Source organism: Podarcis tiliguerta (genome assembly GCF_965153285.1).
Source record: "Podarcis tiliguerta genome assembly, chromosome: 14".
NCBI classification, from domain to species: Eukaryota; Metazoa; Chordata; class Lepidosauria; order Squamata; family Lacertidae; genus Podarcis; species Podarcis tiliguerta.
In genome coordinates this window covers 31750583-31776830 of record NC_139547.1, presented here as the reverse complement: position 1 = coordinate 31776830, position 26248 = coordinate 31750583, and the positions used below count along the sequence as shown (strand labels likewise).

General features: G+C 47.2%; 1 protein-coding gene across 4 annotated transcripts in view; it reads left to right on the top strand.

Moving 5' to 3' along the window:
- LMF1 (lipase maturation factor 1) overlaps positions 1-26248 on the top strand; it is a 152538-nt gene that overhangs the window by 95943 nt on the left and 30347 nt on the right. For all 4 annotated transcript variants that reach the window (XR_014505038.1, XM_083414121.1, XM_083414122.1 and 1 more), the window contains one exon: positions 7675-7842. Coding sequence is in view for 3 of the 4 variants with exons in the window: in XM_083414121.1 (XP_083270247.1) it covers positions 7675-7842 (168 nt within the window). In the remaining variant the exon portion in view is untranslated. The remainder of the gene's footprint in view (positions 1-7674; positions 7843-26248) is intronic.

The following is a 26248-nucleotide window of genomic DNA, read 5'->3' as shown; positions in this document are numbered from 1 at the left end:
TTATCTATAAGGAAAGGTCCATCGTTTATGTCTCTGTGTTGTATCTAAGAGACCCATTGAAATGAATGGACATGAGCAAGGTTCAGTCATTTCAGTGGGCCTGTTCTTAGTGTAATGTAGTTGCAGACACCCAACAAACAAATTGCATGCTTAACTATCTTAATTTATATTGAATCCTTTTCTCATTGTAATGCAGATGTCTGCCCTTAATTGTGTATTGGTCGTCCCCACCCCACCCACCCCGTTCCCTTTCCCCTTTGAAATTGCATTTGCATTCACCCTTATTCTTTATGAAATTACTTGTCCACCTCATCAACAATCAAGATGAACACTGTCTATAATAAGCGTTCTGACTTCTTTACGGCTGAGACTCCTAAAATAAGAACAGCCTTTAAAACTGCAAACAGGTAGCAATGCTCTTTTTTAAAAAAAGGAAAAAGAAAATGTGACTTATATAATATGCCAGTTGCAACAGACTTATTTGAGAGAGATGATCTTAGATTTTAACATGTGCCTCTTAAAATTAGACAGCCCTTCAGTGTTTGCCTTAGATCCACTCCCTCCAGCCATCGAGCCAGCGTCTTTCATTCGAAAGTTGGCTTTAAAACGAAGCCGCGTCCCAGTTGAGGGAATTCACCGTTGAGCAAGGTAGAGAGCTCCTAGTGGCACAATTCGCTCTTTGTGGAACAGGCTTTATGAAAGATCTCACTGTTCCCCCCCCCCCTCCCCACAACATCACTTTATTACACTCTTGGGTGAAAATTATCCAGACCCCAAAACGCCCTAATCTAAACAGAGGCACGAGCCGTTAGCTTCCCTAAAGTAAACTCCCTCTGTCGACTCACTCCCACCACCGCCCCGTGCCCGGTTTTTCTTTGGCCTGGTTCAATGTTCGTCATATTTATGACGGTACAAAAATAATCCTGACAGAATATAATTCTGGCTGCAAAGATGGCTTAGAGACGGACAAGAGGAGACCCTGGAAAGGAAAGTGGACCTGGGTGTTTTCTGCAGGTTGGAATCAAGTTAATTTAGAAAGCGAGGGGTGAGATTTAAACCTCATTATTTCCTCATTCTTGCTAAGAGGGAAACAGTGAAAATAAGGCCGAATGAAACAAATCTCCCAATTGCTTATTGTTTGGGGGCAAGGAAGGAGAGCATTTTCTTCCCCCATGCATGCCGTCCACTTGGCCAGGTCCAGGGAGAAAAGTCCACGAGGCTCTTAGCTGGGTTATATCTCAAAGCCTTACCAAGTGTCAGGGCAGGACCCAAGGCCATGGCAGGGCCGTAGCTCAGTGGTAGAGCACCTGCTTTGCATGCAGAAGGTGCCAGGTTCGATCCCCATCATCTCCAGGTAGGGCTAGAGAAGACTCCCATATCAAAATCTAGAGAGCCACTGCAAGTCAGGGCAGACAGTGCTGACCTGGATGGACCAAAGGTTTGACTCAGTATAAAGCATCTTCTGTTCCTAGGGCCAGTTTCATACTGTCGGCTAATTGCACATCCGCTGCCCCTGTTCTCTTCTGTGCCTGGAAAGGTGTCGGACATGTGACCTGTGCCATCATCCAAAGCAACTCATTCAGATTATTTATTTACTGTATTTTTTGCTCTATAAGACTCACTTTTTCCCACCTAAAAAGTAAGGGGAAATGTGTGTGCGTCTTATGGAGCGAATGCAGGCTGCGCAGCTATCCCAGAAGCAAGAACAGCAAGAGGGATCGCTGCTTTCGCTGCGCAGCGATCCCTCTTGCTGTTCTGGCTTCTGAGATTCAGAATATTTCTTTTCTTGTTTTCCTCCTCCAAAAACTAGGTGCGAAAAATACGGTATTTCATCAAAGCAATATCCTGTTTGATTGTTATAAACCCTAGCAACTTCAATGCAGTTTCCAAAAAGAATAAAACTATGAAATTATCAGTTGAAAACAACCATTTAAAACCTTCAACAAGCAGTGCTGCATGTGACAAATGCAGGATGTCAGGAGCCTGAGGTATATCTGCTTAAATTCTGCTCCTAGTAGACTGAGTGGTCCAGGTCCTGATAGTGGGCTTCCCAGAAGATGCTGGACTTGATGAGCCACTGTGGCTCCAAGCCAGCAGGTTTTTCTGCTGTTCTTATGTCACTGGCCAGAAGATGCTGGATTTGAATGGTGTAACGAGGTTCTTGTCTTCTTATCACTGGAGGATACAAGGGGTAAGGTTACTATGCCTGGCACCCCTTCCATTGCTGCCCCTCGGTCTGCTTCCTCCCTTCTGCAAGGACTTCAGCATGGATCAAACATGTGACCTGGGCTGTGTTAGCTAACGCGGGGTCGACTGGGTGAGTGAAGGACCTGGAATGCAGAGCTATAATGTCCCTTCTCCCACCCACGGCTGCTGCTGCCAACCCTTAAATATTTTGCAGGGATTCTGAACAAATAAATATCCTGAATGGAGCCATGGTTTTCTAATGTAATTTTAGCTCTGCGTTTCCCCAGGAATGCTCAGAATAAATAGGTAATATTTGCAAAGCAGCCTCCTCTGTTTCTGTTCAGAGTGGGGGCCACTGAGGCTCTTTTATGGTGCTGTAGCCATGTCACTAACTTGGGGTTTGGGGGCGGTGTGGAGCACATTGGAACAGGGGAAGCAGCCTTATACTGAGTCAGATCATTGGTCCACCTAGCTCAGTACTGTCTGCCCTGACTGGCAGTTGCTCTCCAGAGTTCCAGACAGGGAGTCTCTCCCAGCCCTACCTGGAGATGCCATCAAGCATTGAACCTGGAACCTTCTGCATGCTAGGCAGAGATGTTCTGCTGCAGAGCTCTGGCCCTTCCCAAGGAAATCGCTGTTGGCCGAGCAGTCCAGAGTTGGGGCGGAAAATCAGTTTGCATTTTCAGGCAAACCTGCCTAATTCACACATCCCCAAAACAAGCTGACAACTAAGACACAGCTGTCTTTTGTAATTTGCACGCATACAAATGTTGCAATGCAATTCTGTAGCCCCAAATATGCATGCAAAAATGTGTATTTTGTAAGGGTGCATGTATCAGTGATGGTAGCATTCCATCAGGCAAGACTAGATACAAAACTCTCTATATTATGAGAAACGGAAACAGTGGTACCTCGGGTTACAGACACTTCAGGTTACAGACGCTTCAGGTTACAGACTCTGCTAACCCAGAAATAGTACCTCAGGTCAAGAACTTTGCTTCAGGATGAGAACAGAAATCGTGCGGCGGCAGCGGGAGGCCCCATTACCTAAAGTGGTGCTTCAGGTTAAGTACAGTTTCAGGTTAAGAACGGACCTCCGGAACGAATTAAGTTCTTAACCACTGTACTACAATGCTCACAATTTTTTAATGAGAACTTTTTTTAAAAAGGGGGAAAAGACAGATGTGCTTAAATGAGAGATTGGCCTCTTCCACACACCCACTTGTCCCATGCTTGGAAAACGCAGGTTTCAGGGGTTTTCTGATTACCCCACTTCTTTCTCTGGGAAAACCCGCTCTTTGCCACTGAAAACCTGATTGACGTTTGCTTCGAGTGGTTTTTCCTGGAGAGAAAGCAGCAGAGAAAGCAGAAGTGTGGACAAGCCCAAAGATGGAGAGGAACAGAAGCTGTGACAGATCCAGCCACTCCTGGTGGACACTAACCAGCTCCCTTTAAGCGCTTCCAAATCTCATTAAGGGTTCGGCACAGGGGGTACACCTTCCACTGAAATCAGCAGGCCACTCGATCACAATCAAATGGTCGCCCTCCTGTTCCCCAATCACATTTGCCGCTCAATATAAAATGCATTGTAGTGCAGAAAGGGGGATCTGTCCCTCGTTTTAAAATGTAGAGCTTTGTAGAAACAAGGCCGAGGGAATGGGTTAAAAATGAACCAGCAAAATCCACTCCTCTCCCCACACTGCTTCCCAAGCCCTGCCTTCTATACTGGGGAAATATATATATATCTGCTGTACATCTGAAGTTTATTTCAGTCCTTGGGGAAAGTGGCGCGGCGCTACGTCTCTAGTAAATTGCCGGCGTTTTACGGTCGCGCAGGCACCCGAGCCAAACAGACATCGCCTTGGCTCGTTCACCCGTCTCAGGGTGGGCAGAGTCTGGCATGTTTTCCTCCGAATTGAAGAGTGTCATTGATGGGGTTGGGGGGGGGGGAGTTTCAGTGCAGCCAAAGCTTGTAAGGTAACTTTTAAAAATTTCAAATTAAAGCTCTCTAGGGATGTAATTATTTTGATGTTTCGTTACGGAAGAACCGCCCCCGCCCCTCCTCCTTGCAACCTAAAATTTAGGTCCTTGTGAGCTTTCATCCAGGCAGTGGAGTTTCACATTTTTAAACTTTTATGGGACATACTTATTTATTGCTGGGGGGGGGGTCCCAAAAAAAAAGTGGGTTGAAAGGGAGATATATTTAGCCTTTGCTACTGTATGTACTTGCCGCCCATAAGAGGTTTGCATCCAGGTGTGTGCACTGCAAATCAGGCTTGAGTGTCTGCACTGCTGTATCTACACATACCTGGGCATGAGGACAGATTACCGTATTTTTCGCTCTATAGGGTGCACTCAACCATAGGACGCACCTTGTTTCAGAGGGGCAGAACAAGAAAAAAAAAATCTCCCCCTCTCTGCTCAGCGCCCCTTCAGTGAAACCGCAGGAGAAACGGAGCCCCTTCCATTTCTCCTCCCGCTTAGCTGAAGGGGCGCTGCGCAGCTCTCCCTCTCTGCTGAAGCCGAGAGAGTCTTGCTCTCCCGGCTTCAGCAAAAGGAACCCGAAGCCTCCGGAGCGCAGCGGGACCTCCCACTGCGCACTGGAGGCTTCAGGCAGCTATTCCTGAAGCCTGGAGAGTGAGAGGGGTCGGTGCGCACTGACCCCTCTCCCTCTCCAGGCTTCAGCGAAAGCAACGCGAAGCCTCCGGAGCGCTGAGGTAGTGCTCCCTCTGCGCTTCGGAGGCTTCGCGTTGCTATCGCTGAAGCAAAGAAGCCTGCATTTGCTCCATAGGAGGCACACACATTTCCCCTTAATTTTTGGAGGGGAAAAAGTGCATCCTATAGAGCGAAAAATACTGTAAGTCATAGCAAATGAACCTGCAGGGGTGCTGTGTGTATCTGTTAACATGTCAGAATCTGCACAGGTAGCTTGGTAAAACCTAGGCACTCTCCTAAGAAGTTAAGGGCAGTATTGCCCTAAGCTTGACCAACCAAATGCGGACGAGGCCTTGCTCCATGGTGTTCTTTTCTTGCAAATCTGAGGCACGCACACCAGCCTTGAAAATCAACCCACAACACTTGCTAGTCCAGCAAAACACTCCCTTCGCCTGTGTGCCCACCCATATACCTGCATCCTATGCTTTGAATCACATCCGTGGCTAACGGGAGCCCAGCTGCCTTTGGTTATCAAGAGCCGTCCTGCCTGATCACCTGAAGAACCATAGAATTGTAGAGCTGGAAGGGATTCCAAGAGTCTAATCCAATCCCCTGCAACAGAACGTGCATTTCAAGCGCCTTAATACTTTGTCCTGCATGGACAAGAGAAGGTGCTCCACCCTGCCACCCCCCCCCCCCCCGGTTTGGAAGGAAAATATATTTCCTCCCATCTTGGAATCGCGGCATAGAGCTTCTGCCCAGTCTCGCTAACTCAGACTAACTCAAACCAGCTCCCGTCCGAGGGAGGGCCTCTGCAAACCTATAGGTCCTCTGACCCCGGATGCAGGAATCCCCTGACCTCCTGCCCCCTTGGTGTAGGGGTTTGGCAAAGCACCGTGACCCCGTGGCTTGCTCCATCCTGCCCCAGTGTCAGCGGAAGGAAGGATGCGGTATTCTGTCCCGAGGGAATTCCAGCCGGCTCGAAAGCGTATAAAGCAACAGTATGATTAATTCCAGCTTTGCTAATAAGGACTTGCATTAGTTACAGTGTTTGGCAGCCGGGACGATCCTTCGTAATCATATTCCCCCTCGTGGTGTTTGTAATTTTGTGTGTGTGTGTGTGTATTTTTTACTATTGTTGTTATTGATGTTTTAGCTGCAAACAATTTAAAGATGTGTTGCGTCTCCTTCAATTATCGTCGGCTTTCCAGGCCATCTCTGCGTGGCTGTCAGGGATTCTTTAAAAAACAAAAACACTGGGGATGAATAGTGCCTGTGTTAGATACGCTAAGATGAATTCCTCTCGACTTCTTGTTGTTGTTTGTTTGCTTTTAATTGCTCCGCTCTTTTTTCCAGCGCTGCGTGATTCATGTTTGAGTTCTTGGTTTGAGGCCAGATTACATATCTTGTCATGTTTACTTCCAGTATCTGAAAGCAAACATCCCCTGCAAACCCCTGAACTCACTCGCTCACGGAGAGCCGGAGTATTGGATGCCGTCATGGGGTTGTATCTTGTATTAATGCTTCTCAGAGTAGACCCACTGGAATTAATGGGCATGTCTAAATTAGAGTTATTAATTTTAATAGGCCTACCCTGAGTAAAGCTTAGTCAGAGACAGGCCTTTATTTGTTGTTTAGAATCATAGGATTGTAGAGTTCGAAGGGACTCGGATCATCTAGTTCAGTGGTTCTCAACCTATGGGTCCCCAGATGTTGTTGGACTACAACTCCCATCATCCTTGAGCTCTGGCCTTGCTAGCTAGGGGTGATGGGAGTTGTAGTTCAACAACATCTGGGGACCCACAGGTTGAGAAAGGCTAATCTAGTTCAACCCCCACTGCAGTACAAAAATATGCAGCTGTCCCATCTGAGGATCGAATCTGCAACCTTGGCGTTTAGCCTGGCTGGCATCCCTTTCGTTCACTCAGCAGCCTCAAAAGTCTCCCCAGAAATGGTAACAGACCTACAGGCTCCTATTTTGACATCTGGCTGATTCTGACCTCCTGAAGTGGTAGCATGTGGGCTCCCCTTCATATCATAGGGTGGCTTTATTGTATATTTTAGCGATGGGTGTCCTTAACGTGTTGCTGAAATTGTTTTATTGCGTATTTTCATTGCACATGGATATTTTATAACAAATTTTATTCTTACGAACTGCTTAGAAGCAGCATGTTACTGGTAGGCAAATTTTATAATTGTTGCACTAAGTAGAATTATATTGCTGCTGCTGCTGTTAAATTTATTACCAATCCTTCTCCAGCAAGTCCCAAGGGAGGTTATGGCAATTTCAAAAAAAAAAATTGAACTAAAAACAGCTACAACAGATCAATTAAGAAATATATGAATGAATGAATAAATAAATAATAGCAATGATAATTTAAATTGTGTACAGTGGTACCTCGAGTTAAGAACTTAATTCGTTCTGGAGGTCCGTTCTTAACCTGAAACTGTTCTTAACCTGAGGCACCACTTTAGCTAATGGGGCATCCCGCTACCGCTGCACAATTTCTGTTCTCATCCTGAAACAAAGTTCTTAACCTGAGGTACTATTTCTGGGTTAGTGGAGTCTGTAACCTGAAGCGTCTGTAACCTGAAGAGTCTGTAACCCGAGGTACCACTGTACTAATGGATATAAATTAGTAACTAATAATGATGTGGCTCTCTCCCTCATTTCTGGTACACTTCTCTGAGGAAAAGGGGTCTAGGTGCGTTGCAGCAAGAGAGATGTGCTAACTGACTAATCAGGAGAGAAGTGGCGTGAATGTCCGTGAATGGGGGGGTGATCGTTTCCCCGACTGACGTCTGTCTGTGTTCCTTTTCTGCCCCTTTCAGACCCAGCCTGTGCCCAACCCCATTGCCTACTATATGCATCGTTCGCCATGGTGGTTCCACCAGTTCGAAACGCTCTTCAACCACTTCATTGAGCTGGCTGTGCCGTTCCTCATCTTCCTCGGGCGACGCCTGTGCCTCGTTCACGGGATCCTGCAGATCCTCTTCCAGGTGAGACTGGATTTTAGGCCCTGAAAGCCAATCCTTATTGGGGGGCGGGGAGCATTGCCCTTGTTGCTACCAGACCCTTCCTTTTAAAACAAAAACAACAGCAACACCCCAAATGTCTAGTATTGGGGTGGGGAACCACAGTAATCAAATTCTGCCTTCTGCGACTCTTTACCAGGCCCTCAGAATATATATTTTTTTCATTCTGCATTATAAAACCTATACTGATATTATACAAAAGTAACAACCCCTCGGTCTAATAGCAGTAATAAAGAACAACAGACTAAAATCATCAAATTAAATTGAATCCAATTGTCTTGGATAACGTTCAGTCCCTAGGCTTGCTCCCTTCCAAGAAGCAGCTTACAAGACCCAAAAAGGGATAAACGTAGAATTATAAAATTGTAGAGTTGGGGGGTCGGGACCCCAAGGGTCATTTATTCCTACCCCCTGCAACAGACAGACCAGTATGAGCCTGTTCTGTGCCAGCTTCACCAGTGCTTACTTTTTTAAAAAAAAAACCATCAGTTTTTATTAGTTTTCATACACATATAATACATTATTCAACTTAACCAAGGGACGCGGGTGGCGCTGTGGGTAAAAGCCTCAGTGCCTAGGACTTGCCGATCGTCAGGTCGGCGGTTCGAATCCCTGTGGCGGGGTGCACTCCCGTCGTTCAGTCCCAGCGCCTGCCAACCTAGCAGTTCGAAAGCACCCCCGGGTGCAAGTAGATAAATAGGGACCGCTTACTAGCGGGAATGTAAACGGCGTTCCGTGTGCGGCTCTGGCTCGCCAGATGCAGCTTGTCACGCTGGCCACGTGACCCGGAAGTGTCTGCGGACAGCGCTGGCTCCCGGCCTCTTAAGTGAGATAGGCGCACATCCCTAGAGTCTGGCAAGACTGGCCCATTACCTTTACCAACTTAACCAAACAATTGTTTTGTAATTTCCTCTTGGCTTCTCTCCATTTCCGTTTCATGTATGTTAAACCACTTGTTGCATTCTGCTGCTTATATATAGTAGCATATTATCACATTGTTACCTTTCTTGTTCTCTCTAATTGCATTGTATATGTTTATTTAAACCCTGCCAAAGAATCCATACTTTTACATTGTTTCTGCAAATATGTTAGGAAAGGTTCCCATTCTTTTCCAAAGTCGCTATTATCTTTTTCACGCAGTTTGTCTGTCAATTTTGCTAATTCTTCATATTCCATCAACTTTTCATGCCATTGTTCTTTGGATGCCTTTTTTTTTGTGCTATTAAAATTCTTGCTGCTGTTGTTGCATACATAAAGAGTGTCCTCAATTCTTTCTTCACATCTTGTCCTAAAATACCCAACAGAAAAGCTTCTGGTTTCTTTACAAATGTTATTTTAAACATTTCTTTCAATTCATTATAAATCATTTCCCAATATTTTTTTACAATCTTACATTCCCACCACATATGGTAAAACGTCCCTTTCTTTTCTTTACATCTCCATCAAATCTTTTGTTCTGTTTTATACATCTTTGCTAATTTAACTGGTGTGGTATACCACCTATACATCATTTTCATGTAATTCTCTTTTATTAAGGTGTTTACTTATAGGCTTGTTCTGTTTAGTTTGGATTTTCCACAAGACAGCATGAAAAATCTTGTGTAAATTGTATGCTTTTTTGTATGTTTTTAATGCATCAAAATAACAGCACTGCTTTGCAAGATCTGGAGAAGTACATAAAGACTGGTGATAGTTATATTTTGATGGACAAGCAGTTTTGGGGGACATTAATTCTGGTCTTCAACAGAAGTGTACCAGTTAGATTACTCCTCCGTCCCTAGATCTGAGCTGTGTAGACTTGAGCTGCCATTTCCTGAATTCTCATAACTTAAATCCTTATTTTTTAAAGTGTATTTAAAGCTACCTCCTTAATGAAATGTTAGCTTTCTGCTTCCGTTTATGACTCACACGACTTCTGTGTCGCCTCTGAGCCGTGCAGTAGCAGCGGAGGCTTTTATGGTAGTACACATGCTGTATAAATGGGAGAGCAGCTTGCTATAAACTCTGTGGGCAAACCGTAAAAATGCTGGTTGAGTTTTTTAAAGGCTGACTTGTGAGCAAGGGAGAAACACATCACCCAGGTTGGGTAGAGTGCCATATCTGGCCAGTTTGCCCCTCTTTCTGGGGAAAAGCCACGGCTCAATTGACAGAGCATCTGCTTTGCATGCAAAAGGTCCAGGTTCAATTCCCCAGCACTGCCAGGTAGGGATAGGAGAAGACTCTGGTCTAAACCTCAGGAAGGCCTCTGCCAGTCAGTGTACACAAAATGGAGCTAGACGAACCAATGGTCTGACTTAAGTATATGGAAATTTCCCATGTTACTATTTAAACTACGCCTTTGTTCAAAACCACAAGGACCAGAATCTTAGATGAAACATCTGCTTTGCATGCAAAAGGTCCCAGGTTCAATCCTCAGCATCTCCAGGTAGGGCTGGCAAAAGAGACTCCCTGTCCAAGAGTGCCACTGCTCATCGGTATAGACAGCACTGAGAAAGATCAAGCAATGATCTGACTAGGCATAAGGCAGCTTCCTATGTTGAGTTGCGGGTTGCAATTTTCCAAGCCGCAATGTGTTCTGCTGTGTTAGGTGTCAGGATTCTCCCTTACCTCCCTACCTGAGTGTGACGTTGGTGATGGTGTGTAGCATCGTCAGAGGGGATGTCACTTTGCAGAATAACAAACTCTCATCTGTCGTGCTTAGATGATATCAGTTACAAGGAAGTAACAGCAACGTTGATATTCAAAACAGATGGGAGGGAGACCTGGAAACACATCAGCCATTCATACTTTAGCTGTTATTGTCAGTGTTCTTCTAGGAGAATTGGTTACCCTAAATGACCTTGGTTCATTTGGTCCAGTACTATTTACTGCAGCCTCCCCCGACCTGGATCTTTGGACTTCAATTCCCTAGCCAGCATCACCATTTCGGACTACAACTCCCATCAGCCCCAGCCATAGGAGGAGGAGGAGGAGGCTGGTGGAAGTTGTAGTCCAAAACACCTAGAGGACATCAGCTTGGGGAAAGCTGGGCTATTGTAACTGGCAAAGACTTTTCAAGGTGCCAGAAAGAGGGCTTTGATAGCTCTGTTGCCTTCTGATCCCTTGAAACAAAGCTTTCAGGCCTGGAGCTAGAGCCTTTCTATTTCTTTGTGTGCATGCATGGGCAGTTGAAGCTAAAATATCCCACAAGCCTGCATGCAGTCCAAAGATGTCCTCTATATATTCCACCAACAAAATAAGTGCAACAAAACCCTTAAGCTGTGGTGCAACAATTTCTTTGCTGCGTCAGGGAGGAGGGACTTTCACAAGTGCTAACCAAGTAGCCAGTGCATCCCAGAAAAGGAAATTATGTACAATAACCGACTCATAATGACCTATTGTTAAATACATTCCTCTTATTGCCCTTTAATTGACATTTTATGGACAGTTTGCAATTACTGACTGACTTTCTTTCCCAAAGGAGTCTAAGCAAGGAGAACAAATCCCAGCATAATAGGCCACTCTTTTGCTGTTAAAGGATTTTGAAACACGCATACACACACACACCCTGTTTATTTAATATTTACTGTTCTTTCCTTCATTCAAAATGACTTTTATTGACAATACTCCTGCTCTGCAAAGGAAGCAATAAAGTTTAATGTCGATATCCCACTTAAATGTGCTTTTCAAGATTTTAATTGACATTACATGCAAGGTTTTATTAGACATTTTTATAATTGTTATTGGAGTCATGGTGGCTAGGCTCTGTTAACTACGTTTCTCTAGATTAACCACCAGGCCCAGAGAAAATTAGCTGTGTCCGAGCTCCCGTTCTCCCCTCTCCAAAATTAAAGGAGGGGAAGGTTGGGGTGGGGGGAGAGTTCTGACTGCTACAAGATTTGTTGTGTGAAACGAGTTTAAGGGGAGCTTACCCATCCCACTGCTTGCTGCCTTCCTTTTGCAATCTGCCTCCCAACCCTTTTCCCCCACCAGAGGCAAACATGAATTTGGAACCCCCTATTCCCTGCCAAATTACTAGTTCAAGAAAACAGAACTGCGGTGACTCAGATTTTGCTGAGAGTCATGCTAGGAAGATACATATCTTTGTGATTCATAAACACGAGGGCAACTTTCTGACAAGTAAGAGCTATTTGACAGTGAGAGAGACTCCCTCAGAAGGTGGAGGCCTCTCGTTCCTTGGAGGTTTTTAAGCAGAGGTTGGATGGCCATCTGTCATGGATGCTTTAGCTGAGATCCTGCAATGCAGGTTGAGTCGCAATAGATCGCACCCAACTCTACAATTCTATGATTCTTTGTCCAAACCATTTGATCTCTTTGGGGAAGGATTGTTTTTTTCCAGGCTTTCTGCTCATGTTCAGCTTTCAGCGGGGTCCTCAGTGATATGATCCTCCTATGGTTTATGGTGTCAAGGATGGGACTTGCTGGGCAGGGACACCATTGGTTGCATTTATAGTCCACCTTTCCTTCAAGGAGCTTGAGGTGCTGGCACACACAGTTCTCCCCCAGATCAAAACACCTGTCAACATTTTGTGTTTCTGGATAGGCTTGCCTAAACAAAAATGTTTTCAGCAGGTGCCGAAAAGAACACAGAAAAGGTGCCTGCCTCGTGTCAATAGGTGCTGCCACACCAGTGCAGGTGCCACCACACCAAAATATCTGTTTCTTACAACTGTGGGACAAGTATTAAGGCCTGGAAACGATGCCTTATGAGGAATGGCTAAGGGAGCTGGGCATGTTTAGCCTGGAAAAGAGGAGGTTAAGGGGTGATATGATAGCCATGTTCAAATATATAAAAGGATGTCATATAGAGGAGGGAGAAAGGTTGTTTTCTGCTGCTCCAGAGAAGCGGACACGGAGCAATGGATCCAAACTACAAGAAAGAAGATTCCACCTAAACATTAGGTAGAACTTCTTGACAGTAAGAGCTGTTCGACAGTGGAATTTGCTGCCTAGGAGTGTGGTGGAGTCTCCTTCTTTTGAGGTCTTTAAGCAGAGGCTTGACAACCATATGTCAGGAGTGCTCTGATGGTGTTTCCTGCTTGGCAAGGGGTTGGACTTGATGGCCCTTGTGGTCTCTTCCAACTCTTCTATGATTCTATTACTGTATATGGTGCCTGTAACTGTCCCAGTTCCGCAGACTGAGGTGGTTGAGTGGCCATACATGGGTTAAGGCAGGCATGGCCAAATTTGGCCCTCCAGCTGTTTGGGGACTACAATTCCCATCATCCCTGACCACTGGTCCTGTTAGCTAGGGATGATGGGAGTTGTAGTCCCAAAACAGCTGGAGGGCCAAGTTTGACCATGCCTGGGTTAAGGTGATCTCTCAGGTCCCAAGTTGTTAAGGGCTTGATATACTCAGAGAATCGCCGTGAATTTGGCCTTGTAGCAAATCATCAAATGGGCCAGATCTTTGACTTATGTGCTGCCAGAGACTCACTCTTGTCAGCACCAATGCTGGAGCATCCTGCAGTAACTGCAGCTTCAAGCACAAGGGAAGCCCCACATAGAGCGCATTGTCTTGAATTACAGCCATTGCTTCCTTTTAACGATCAAGGTATTTTCTAGCACAGATGAGGACAGAAAAGAGAAAGGGCATGTTCCAGCCAAGCCCCTCAGCCCCTTCCCTCACCCCTGGCAAAGGGTTCATGATCCAGTAGCACAACTGCCTCTTCCGCTGGCCAGGAGCCAGGTGCAGCTGCCAGAAGTGGCTGGCATGCTGGTCTGGCTTCAGCCAACTGCCTCTCACATATTCCTGCAGTGCTGACAGTTCAGGGGAAGGTGGAGGGAAGAGAAGATTATTTTTTCAAAAAAAGAAAGGAAAAGAAAGAATCACCACTTACTGGATTTTAGTGCTAACTTTCTAAATAGGTAGGAAAGTGATATTTTAACATTTGCAGCTTGAGGGGCAGGGAGACAGCTTTTGCCAGCTCACTGCAATGATGTGATTCCAAAAGGGTTGTCCTGTGAGCCTGTTGGAGTAAAAACTATCAAGAAAAATTGTGGCAGATTCAGTTTCTGTGGGCAATGTCAGCTCCAGTGTCTTGCTAGTTTTTTCAGGCTTTAAATGCCAGTGAGGACCTTTGGTTGCTTTTGCTGGAAGTTAATCAGCTGCATTTTAAAGGGACCCAGTCACCTTTTGCAGTGTCTTGATCAGGGATGGACAAATGTGTCACCTTTAATTTTTCTCAGCTTCTCATTTTTCTAATATTAGGCCTCATATGCACTATACGTTTAAAGCACTATCATATCACTTTATGCAGACGTGGCTTCCCCCAAAGAATCCTGGCAACTATCGTTGGTTAAAAGTACTGAGAGCTGTTAGGAGACCCTATTCCCCTCACAGAACTACAAATCTAGTGAGTTTCCTGGGGTTGATTGCTAAACTACCCTGCCACATTTCCATGTCAGTTTGTGTTTTTAAAAAAGGGCGTGGAAGAACTCCTCTTGAAAATTCATCAGCTGTTTGCATTTCTCTTAATATTCTTGAGTCGAATCTTGCTTAACCTCAGGTTAAGTACTTAATTTGTTCCGGAGGTCTGTTCTTAACCTGAAACTGTTCTTAACCTGAAGCACCACTTTAGCTAATGGGGCCTCCTGCTGCTGCCGCACCGCCAGAGCACGATTTCTGTTCTCATCCTGAAGCAAAGTTCTTAACCCAAGGTATTATTTCTGAGTTAGCAGAGTCTGTAACCTGAAACGTATGTAACCTGAAGCGTATGTAACCCAAGGTACCACTGTATTGCAAAGCAGTTCTCTGTAATTCATTTTTTTGTATGTTGCCTTAATGAATACATATGTGATTGTGCACACCCATCTTCCCCTAATATGCATCCCCCAATATGCACCTTTTTTGGTGGGCAAAATACATCTCATTATTTGAGAAAGGCCGGATTCCAGAGGGTTCCTGCGTTTCAGTTCGCTTACTATTTTGGCTCCTGTGAATTACGTACATGGGTTTGTATTGAAATGCTAATAAAACCAAAATCCCTCCCATTCCTACTCTTGATGCCAAGTTCAGACTTTGAAAGAAGACTATGTGCCTATGGGACCAGAAGGCCTAATGTTGAGCTTTTCAATGCCTATTTGAAGCATACTAGTTGTTTAGCTTTGTGAGGGTTTTCACGTTGTACGAGTTAGTAAGAATGTCAGAAGAGCCCTTGCTGCCATCAGGCCAATGGCCCAGCTACTCTAGCATCCTGTTCTCATTGTGGCCAAGCAGATGCCCCATTGGGAAACCACAAGCAGGACCTAAGCACAAGAGCAACTCTCCCCTCCTGTGACTTCCAGCCACTGATAAGGAACAGAAATAATCCGGGCATCTGTAGGGCCCTCCATGTTTCATAGAATCATAGAATCATAGAGTTGGAAGAGACCACAGGGGCCATCGAGTCCAACCCCCTGCCAAGCAGGAACCACCATCAGACCACTCCTGACATATGGTTGTCAAGCCTCTGCTTAAAGACCTCCAAAGAAGGAGACTCCACCACACTCCTTGGCAGCAAATTCCACTGTCGAACAGCTCTTACTGTCAGGAAGTGCTTCCTAATGTTCAGGTGGAATGTTCCTAATGTTCAGGTGGAATGTTCCTAATGTTCAGGTGGTTTAACTTGATAGGAGGCCCTGTATGCTTTCTTGGGTGGGGGATGCTCACCTGGGCAGAAAGTTTCAACTTCAGCTCTCTTTCAGTGGATTAGGGAAGCCATAGTGGGACGCGGGTGATACTTGGGTCACGGGTGGCGCTGTGGGTTAAACCACAGAGCCTAGGGCTTGCCGATCAGAAGGTCGGCGGTTCGAATCCCCACGATGGGGTGAGCTCCTATTGCTCGGTCCCTGCTCCTGCCAACCTAGCAGTTTGAAAGCACATTAAAGTGCAAGTAGATAAGTCGGTACCGCTCCGGCGGGAAGGTAAACGGTGTTTCCGTGTGCTGCTCTGGTTCGCCAGAAGCAGCTTAGTCATGCTGGCCACATGACCTGGAAGCTGTACGCCGGCTCCCTCGGCCAATAAAGTGAGATGAGCACCGCAACCCCAGAGTCATCCGCGACTCTGGGTCAGGGGTCCCTTTACCTTTACCTTTAGTGCTCTGCCAAAGATGTCTCCCCAGGCTGACAGCTCATTCTCTGCAAGGTGCAGCTCTCTGCACTGCACACCCCATGGTGGACATTTGCAGGGTAGCTACGTGGGCCTCGCTGCACATCTCTGCCACGGGTTGGGCTTTGCCTTCCATGAGCGGAGTAGAAGGGCTGAGCTGGAAGCTTCACGAAGCTGCTTCCCTGTGTCGGCTGCACGATTCCCTCTCCACCCAGCGCGCGGCTTTCCAGGTCCTGGCAGTGCCGCCACGCCAGGCGTCGGGTTTGCGAGGGGAGTTTGGGCAGCACCCAAGAGCTCTTTCCTCGGGGCGCGGAGAGAGAGTTGTGCCGCACACGTTGTTCCAATGTGGCCAAGTTCTGAAGGAGCTGGTGGAAAGCTCTCTCAATAGGGAGGGAGGGAGAGGTCTTGCAGACGGAACCAGTGAGGAAACCAGCGGGCAGCTACTCTGCAACGCTTCCCTCCCCCAGCAAATCTCCCCTTGTACGGATGCCAACATGTGCCAGCCTGCAGGCTACAAGGGACGCCCAACAGAACTTGTACCTGACTCCTTCAGGCCAGACAACATTGAAATTTGAGTCTGGTGGAGAAAAGTCACTTTCTCAGGAGGGCAGAGCTGAAATGTCCACATTGTACTTTTACTCCTGCAAGGGTGTGTGTGTGGAGTAGGGAGGTGGAGACTACATTGGCTCTCACTTTCTCTTGGTTCCCCCCGCTGGGTGGAGGATCGCTGTATCCGCTCCAGCTCTTTCGGATTCCGCCAAGCTGCTCTCTCGAGGCCAAGATCTTTGGGTCGGAGAAGCCATGACAGCTCACCAAGCTTGCTCAGTCCTTGGCAGCCAACGTCTCTGCTGCCGTCTCCATCACTGCTGACTGCGGCTGAGCATTAGCGCCAGGTGGGGGCTGCCCTGTGCCCTGTCCCAGAGACCCGTGTGCGCCGTGTTTGTTCTCAGGATCCCTCAGGTTAGCAGGGAGATGGTCCTGGCTCTCTTTGGGAGAGCCAGTGTGGTGTAGTGGTTAAGAGCGATAGACTCGTAATCTGGGGAACCGGGTTCACGTCTCTGATCCTCCTCACGCAGCTGCTGGGTCAGTCACACTTCTTTGAAGGCTCTCAGCCCCACTCACCTCACAGAGTGTTTGTTGTGGAGGAGGAAAGGAAAGGAGAATGTTAGCCGCTTTGAGATTCCTTCGGGTAATGATAAAGCAGGATATCAAATCCAAACTCCTCCTCCTCCTCCTCTTCTTCTTCTTCTTCTTCTTCTTCTTCTTCTTTGCCTCTGGGAAACACGCAAACAGGATTTGGACATAAAATCGCTCTCCCTTCCTGTGGCTTCCAGCAACGGGTATTCAGAAGCATTGCCGCCTCTGACTGTGGAGGCAGGGCAGAGCCACGCTGGCTTGATAGCTGTGTCCATCCCATGAGTTTGTCCAGTAAAGCCATCCTTGATGTTGGTCATCACTGCCTCCTGTGGGAGCGAGTTCCAAGGTTTAACTATGAGCTGTGTGAAGAAATACCACCTGCAAAGAACCCCCTCACTGATCTGCTGATGGATGGCCATCTCGGCTTACAGCCAACTTGAAATGTGGAAGTCTTTTGGTGGGACTTCTCACTAGTTGGTCACTGTGAGAACAGGAGGCTGGACTAGATGGGCCCTTGGTCTGATCCAGCAGGCTCTTCTTATGTCCTTACATTTTGCAAATCAGTCAGTGGGCTTCCTTATCAGTTTCTGTGCTCACATAATTCAAGGCAGACTTTGGATTGGATTGGCGCAGCAAGCATCCTAGGTGGGTGGTGTGCTGAGCTGTGTTCTAAAGATGCGCTTATGAGCCCCGGGTGCCTTCATTAAGGGCAATTCTCTCTTTCAAACGAAGCTTAGGCAGCCCATTCCACTTCCTCCCCCCTCCCCCGGGTCCTCAAAAAAGGAGAAATTCTACAGCTTGGGAAGGAGCCCAGGATTGCAGTTGGAATTCTGAAGTCACCCCTTCAGGTTTATTCCTGGCAAGGGGGACGCAGAGCCGCGTTACTTGACATGTTGAGTCTGGCACCTGCTTCCCATAAATCCCTAACAATGCTGAAAAGTTAACCGGCTCTCTGAGGCCTCGTTTGCACTGAGGTGGTCAGCCTGGGCCTGGCAGGGCTAGAGTACTTCAGATTTCACGTGGGGCAAGCAGAGATCAAAAAGCTGCTCAGCACACACACAAAATTCTCTCCTCCATTGAAAACAGGCCTGTCAGGGATCTGGGTTCTAGTTAGGACCTTCCCCTGACATGCTTGCTTTCTGTGTGCAGGGATGTCTTGATTTACTGACTGACGTCATACGAGACACCCCCCCCCCAGCTGCAGTCTGACATGGAAGGGCTGTAGCTCAGCAGTAGAGCTACTGTTCTGCATGCAGACGCCTCCATGTTCAAATCCCCAGCGGCATCTCCTGGTAGAGTCAGATCCAGGGTCATCTCTGCCTGAAACCCTGGAGAGCCACTGCCAGGCAGTGTAAACAATACTGGGCTGGGTGGACCAGTGGTCTGACTTGATATAAAGTAGCTTCCTATGTCATACCATCCAACTTTTTTGGATCTGAAACTGGGACGTGCGTCTTCTGTGGTGGGCTACCGGGTGCGTCACACGACCTGTGCTGCTCTCTAGGTCCTCCCAAATGCACATTTTGGGGCACCATGCAAGATCACGGCCCCCCAAAAAGCACTTTTCCAGGGTTACAGTGCAGCCCGAGAGCATGCGAGATTGCAGCAAAATGGCTGCCAAGATCTCACATGAGAAAACAGGATGTCCCATTTTTTTCCGGGGGCACTTTTGTACATAAGCCATTCTTGGAGACTTTGTTGACTGAAGTGCAGGGCACAAATGTTCTAAATAAATTAATCGGCTACAATCCTGAAGTTGTGTTATTGGATTGTTAAAGTTCTTGGTTTCTTATTATTACTATTTTGTACATACTTCCTCACTTCTTTTCAGCTCTGTGAGCAAAATGACCCCCCTCCCCAATTTGGGAGACCTTGCCTGAGGAGCTGGCCTCCCATGCCTCCTTCCAAGGCCCCCCAAAACTCCCACCGCAGTCCTGCAATTTCATTTGACACTTTGCAGTGCCAAATTGTACAACGGCAAACTCGGCTCTTGGCCCCGATGGGCTGAGCTTGTTAAACTTGTACCGCTTGGCAAGCTTGTTTGTGAGGGGAAGCGTTAGGCGGGCGCCAGAAAGGAAGGACAAAGCCACCTGATGGAGCTGGCAGGTACTTCCCGTCTGGCAAAGGGTGCCAACTGGTTTCTGCTGCCAAACATTGAAAGAAAAGAGTTGAGTCAAATTGGCTTCAGCAAGGAGGGAAGGGCTGAGTGGTAGAGCAGCTGCTATGCATGCAGAAGGTCCAGGCTCAACACCTGATGTCTCTAGGTAGAGCTGGGAAAAGACTCCGTTATGGAATCCTGAAGAGCTGCTGCCAGTCAGTGTAGACAGTATTGAGTTAGATGGATCAATTAATCCAAAGAAGGCAGGGCAAGGCACAGCACCCTGTCAACTTTTAAGGAGAGGGCTGCTTTGGAATCTTCATAGTTATTACCTTTGCTCTTAGAGGCAAAGTAGATCAGGGAATGGCTGGATGATGAGTGGTGGGAGGCACCAGCTGGGAAATCCTCAAGGGAAACCCCAGAGGAGGAAGGCTCAGAGCCTGGGGGTTGGTAGTGGGACACAAAGGAGAGATCAGGTCCTCTCTTAGAGGGGGAAGAGTGGGATGCTGAAGGGGCAACAGGATTGAGTGATCAGGGAGAGCCTGTGACAGGGAGCAGTCTCAGCTCAGAGGCTGAAGCAGAGGAGAGGGGTCTAGAGAAGAATACAGGGAGCCTGCCTCTCCAACTGCGACAAGTTCCTCTCCCCTCTTGTCTCCAAGGATGCACAGAGTGATGTGTAGAGCAGGCCAAAGGTACAGTAAGTGATGCCCAGGTGCAGTTTGAGACTGCTTGGGAAACATCTGGCAAAGGAGGAGCCTTCACTGGTGTAGCATGGGGGGAAGAAGAAGAATAAGAGTTTGGATTTGATATCCCGCTTTATCACTACCCGAAGGAGTCTCAAAGCGGCTAACATTCTCCTTTCCCTTCCTCCCCCACAACAAACACTCTGTGAGGTGAGTGGGGCTGAGAGACTTCAAAGAAGTGTGACTGGCCCAAGGTCACCCAGCAGCTGCATGTGGAGGAGCGGAGACGCGAACCCGGTTCCCCAGATTACGAGTCTACCGCTCTTAACCACTACACCACACTGGAAGGCCAAAGGGGCGGTTGCCCTGGGCGCAAAATTGCTAGGGGCACAAAATTTCAACACCCGGTGCTGCGTCAGTACAGCTGCATGCTTCCGTTGCTGGGCCTTGTTGAAAACGGCTTCTGCATGTAAATCAGGAAGGATCTCTGCAGCTACAATCTCCTGGGTGATGCGGAAGCCCTTAGACAGTTGAATGTGCATGTGTACTCTGTCAGTTTCTCTCCCGCCCACCCCCTTCATGTGGCCCCGGGTGCTGGCAACCCACGCTATGCCACTGGGAGCCTTCAAGAGGGTTGAAGGTAGTCTTGGCAACGGGACTGTTAGTCCTGGCAACTGCTCCAGAGGGCAAGACTTACTGAGAGTGTCTCTGGCTGTATGTACGTTGCCTTGAATAAAAAGTTAACTTCACCAACAACCGGCTTTGCTTCTTCGGCTTACTTGCATCTGACTCCAGCCCTGACATTGTGCTTCTGCATACCAGGTGCTGGAAGGGGTGCGGGGCAGTTCTGCTGCAGTTCTGCTTGCATCTGATTGGCCGCTGTGGATACAGGATGCTGGACTGGATGGGCCACTGGCCTGATCCACCAGGGATCTCCTTAGGTTCAGTGCATGGAGCCTGAAACTTAACACAGCTTGCCTTTGTTCGCCCTGCGGATGCTGGCTGGTATTAGTTCGCCAACACACGGGTTATATTTTGCAGTAGTCAAGGAGGTGGCGACGGTGAGGGAGACGGCCCTCTCCTGTTGGCCGAACGAGCGCATTTAATTACCTGCTGCTGCTTCAGAGTTCCCTCCCCCCTCCACACCACCCCTAATTTATTTTTCAATCATTTAAAAGTGTCTCCCCTCCCTGGTGCCGTAAACTCTATTTTGACTGTGGCTGCAAGATCCCCTTTGGGCGTCAATCAAATTGTACCGAACTGCCCCCCCCCCCGCCTCTCCCCATACGTTGCTGGTTTCTCTCAAAATAAACCTGCCCCTGGCTTTTGACAAGCTCTAATGAAAAACAAATTGTTATATTACTTAAAAAAATAATTTGAAGGAAGCCTGAATTAGTTGTCGAGGTGGGAAAGTTTCGGCTACTTGAAAACAGAGTTTGGGAAGGGTATTTATTTTAAACTGTTTAGGCCGGCATGCTCTCTGGGATAATATACAGGCCTGTTTGTTTCACGGCGCACCTCGCCCGAGACGTGAATCATGCCTTTTTAATCATGTCGTGAGCTTGATTAATTGGAAAGGGTCAAGCGAATGGGACCATTACCAGTTCTGGAGAAGTGGAGTCGCTGCTTGCCTGGCGCACTCAAACTCTGCTTTAGCAGCGTTGGGATGCACAATTAATCATACAGTAAGTCGCTTGGAAAATGAAAAAGAGCAACTCCTACCCCCCCCCTTTTTTTAAACACGTAGAAATCGAATGTGCGTTTTCAAAAGGCTGTTCCAGAGCAGGGCTTTTAGAAACAAGATAGGCTGCAGTCCAGTGATAGATGATTGGCTTGGCATGCAGAAGATCCCAGATTCACTCCTTGGCCTCGCCAGGTAGGGCGGAAAAGACTACCTGAAACACAGGTGAGCTGCTGCCAGTCAGTGTAGACAATAAATCAATGGCCTGACTCAGTATAAAGCAGCTTGCTTTGTTCCTGCGTCTTTGGGGAAAGGCCACAGGGCAATAGAAGAGCATCTGCTTTGCATGCAGAAGGTCCCAGGTTCAATTCCCAGCATCTTCAGCTAGCGCTGGAAATGTCCCCCACCTGACACCCTGGACAGCTGCTGCCAGTCAGTGTTGACAACACTGAGCTAGATGCACCAATGATCTGACTCTGTATAAGGCAAATTCCTGTAATCTTTTCTTCCTGGGTTTCTTAGGAGTAGATGGTTGGGTGAGGAACCCTCCCAACATTTCTCAGGTGCTTACATTCTAAGAGGGCTTGGCTGTGAGTTAGTAGCTCACTTTTGCTACTGTTTCCTCTGATCTGAGCATCTGTTTTTCCTGAATGGACAAAATAGGTTGACGAAAAGCTGTATTAAGTCCTGTTGACCTGATCAGATGTGTTAGAATGATATGCATGCAAATTAAGGACCCGATTCAATGAATGCTTTTAATTTGTCTACTGGTAAAAGCATTGGGCTCTCACCGAGTTCTAATCAGAGTAGACCCAGTGAAGAAAAAAGGGACCTAATTTCATCAAGACCATCAAATTGAACAGGTCTACTCTGAGTATGCCTAACATTGGATATAACCAAATATGTCTTCTTATGAGGTATCCTGTAAATACTGGGGTTTTCCCTTTGCAGGAGATTTAGAATCATAGAATCATAGAGTTGGAAGAGACCACAAGGGTCATCGAGTCCAACCCCAATACTAATTTGAAAAAAGGGAGGTGTTTATAAGTATCCAAACATGATTAAAGGAAATAAAATGTGTTATTTACTTGAAAAGAAACAGTTAGCTGTGTGAAAGAAGCCACCCTTGTTGAATTGGGACTTGGCTTATAGGCTCTTATGTTGCTGCATTCAAATGTTCTTACGAAAATTGCTTGCAATAATATCTCTATTGGGGGAAAATTCCATTCAGAAATGTATACTGTATATTAAGACAAAGGCACACTAAAATGCTGATAAAATTTTTTTGTTTAGTCGTTTAGTCGTGTCTGACTCTTCGTGACCCCATGGACCAGAGCACACCAGGCACTTCTGTCTTCCACTGTCACCCGCAGTTTGGTCAGACTCATGTTTGTAGGTTTGAGAACACTGTCCAACTATCTCGTCCTCTGCCGTCCCCTTCTCCTTGTGCCCTCCATCTTTCCCAACATCAGGGTCTTTTCCAGGGAGTCTTCTCTTCTCATGAGGTGGCCAAAGTATTGGAGCCTCAGCTTCATGATCTGTCCTTCCAGTGAGCACTCAGGGCTCATTTCCTTAAGAATGGATGCGTTTGATCTTGCAGTCCATGGGACTCTCAAGCGTGTCCTCCAGCACCATAATTCAGAATTCTTCAGCGGTCAGCCTTCTTTATGGTCCAGCTCTCACTTCCATTTTAATGAGAACTTAAAAAGCACAAACTGATGCAGAAATTTGGCAGAAAGGTTTAGCATTCAGTCTTTCTTCCCAGGAGAACTCTGGGAATTGTAGCTCTGGGAGGGGAATAGGGGCTTCCTAACAACTCTCACCACCCTCAATAAACTACAGTTCCCAGGATTCTTTTTGGGGGGAGGGGGGAACCATGGCTGTTTAAAGTGGTATCATACCACTTTAAATATATGGCGCAGATGGAACCTTGGTTTGGATGTATTTTTCCCCTTTTGCCTTTTTCCCCGGGGGAAGGTTGTCAGCTTATTCAGTTCCTTTAATGTGCTTTTATTTATTATTATGCACTATCTTGATAATCAGAAAGGCTGGATTGGTTGGATCCATAAAGGTAACTGTCTCGTGATGACACCTTGGAGATAATGAAGGTCCTCTTCATTTAGATTTCAGTTCAGCCCTTTGTTGTCCTTCCTGCCCTGCATGGAGAGAGAGCCGGAGTGACAGCGTTTTTCTCTCCCCCTTGCAAAACACGATACTGGAGAGAGCATCAAAGGTCTGGGCGCACAGGCGTTGCAGGAAAAATGCCTGCCGGAAAACCCTGCTTTCTTCCGGCTGCTCAGAGTAAATGATACCCCGAAGGAGGACCAACTTCAGAGGCTCCATTCCCCGTAGAGCTCTAAAAATAAATCAGGTATATAAACACCTCTTGTCTGAAGTCTGACTGGTCCAGGTGAAATAAGTGTCTGTAACGCAGACTTCCTGTAGGGCCCGCAGCATCCACAGTGTGGATGCACAACCTCAGCTTGAACCCCACCGTGGGACAGAGATGCATCGTTAGTATGATATTTAGCAAAATGGAGAGCAATTTGCAGGTGGAACGGAGATTTCAAAGGGCCCACGAGGAAGGCTTTGAAAGCATCAAGCCTTGCTGGAAAGGTATCTTTCAGGTTACATATGCTTCAGGTTACAGACTCCGCTAACCTAGAAATATTACCTCGGGTTAAGAACTTTGCTTCAGGATGAGAACAGAAATCGTGCTCCGGCGGCACAGCAGCAGCAGCAGGCCCCATTAGCTAAAGTGGTGCTTCAGGTTAAGAACAGTTTCAGGTTAAGAACAGACCTCCAGAACGAATTAAGTTCTTAACCTGAGGTACCACTGTAATATTAATCATCCTTCACCAGATAGATCTCTTGGATTGCAACTTCCATTTGCCGCAGCCCGTCCAGCTGATGGGAGTTAAAAACATAACCTTCTGCATACGAAGTGAGTGCTCTACTGCCTTTCCCTCCTGCATTTTCAAAGCACCCCCCCAAGCAGTAAGAGTATCACATAAGAACATAACAAATAAAACCCTGCTACATCAGGCCAGTGGCCCACCTTGTCCAGCATCCTTCTGTCCAAGAAGCCAGTCAGATGCCTGTGGGAAACCAGCAAGCAGGACCCCAGCAAAAGAGGACTCTCTCCCCTCCTGTGATTTCTGGCAACTTCAGAGCCATTGCTGCCTCCAACTGTGAAGGCAGAGCATAGCCATTGTGGTTAGTAGCCATTGAGAGCCTTTTCCTCTGTGAATTCTTCCAGTCCTCTTTTAACGCCATCCAAGTTCATGGGCCATTCTTGCCTCTTGTGGGAGCGAGTTCCATAGGTTAACTCTGCACAGCATGGAGAAGCTTTTTTTATCTGTCCTGAATTGTCCAACATTCAGCTTCATGGGCTGCCCACGAGTTCTAGTGTTATGAGAGAGAGAGAAAACATTTCTCTAGAGGTAATCCAAAACATCTGTAGGGCATCATGTTGGCGAAGCCTGGGAGTTCAACGAATGACATCAATAAATGACTAACTCTTGTTTTCCCCAAACCTGCGTATTGCAAGAGAAATCAAAGAAGCAAGCGTGCCTTGAAAAAGGAGCGACACCTAGCATTTATAGGGCACTTGGAGGTGTTCAAAGCACTCTGCCTTAGTCGCCATCGTGCCAAATGTGCATTTCATAAGGGAGAAAGTCTTCTTTGGGATGGTTGCCTTGGCGGGACAGGGGAACTCTGCCGTTCAAAGAGAACCAACTTTTGTGTTCCACACCATGTTTATCCTCAGCCTTCAAGCTCCACCTGTGATTCCCCCACATGTGTCCTACGCAAGGCTGCAGTAAATTAAAAATGCTGCGGGGAATTGTGCAGAAAACACTTCCTCTTCCTCCTTGGCTGACCTTGCAACATCTGGACTCCGTCCCCCATGGGCCACCGAGCGTTTTGCCCTCAGATTGCTTCTTTCGCATTCCCCTCTTTGTTCTCCCCTCCCCTCTTACTGATCTGCTTCTGCTTTCAGTGTTGCTGGCAGAACCAGGAGAGTCAGGGGTGGGGAGCTTCTGGTCCACCAACATCTTGCTGGGCTCCAGCAGCCAGCAGGGCCAAAGCTCAGGAGCATCAGAACATGAGAAGAGTCCTGCTGGATCAGGCCAATGGCCCACCAAGTCCAGCATCCTGTTCTCACAGTGGCCAGCCAGATGGGAAACCTGCAAGTACAGAGGCACTCTCTTCTCCCCTGTGCTTTCCAGCAACTGATATTCAGAAGTATTGCTGCTTCTGACCATGGAGGAAGAGCATAGTCATCATGGCAGCTTCCTGTGTTACGGTCTAAGTCATTGCTGTATTCAAGACCAAGACTTACATTGACTGGCAGCTGCTCTCCAGAGTTCCAGGCAGGAGTCTCTCCCAGCCCTGCCTGGAAATGCCATTGGGGAATCGAACATGGGACTTTCTGCATGCAAAGCAGATGCTCTAACCACTGAGCTACAGTCCTTCCCCTTCTCCACAGCCAGTCTGGAAATGCAGTCTACTAGCCTCTTGGCATGCTGACAAAAGGCTGGGAATTTTTGCAGGCTTTTCAACAAGGCTGCAAAGCTAAAGAGCTTTTTCCTAGAACTCTGAAAAGTAGAAAATGTTTTAGCTCTGTCCCGGGACAGGAGCCACACACTGGTTGGTTGTATCTCACAAAGTCCCCCCAGAGC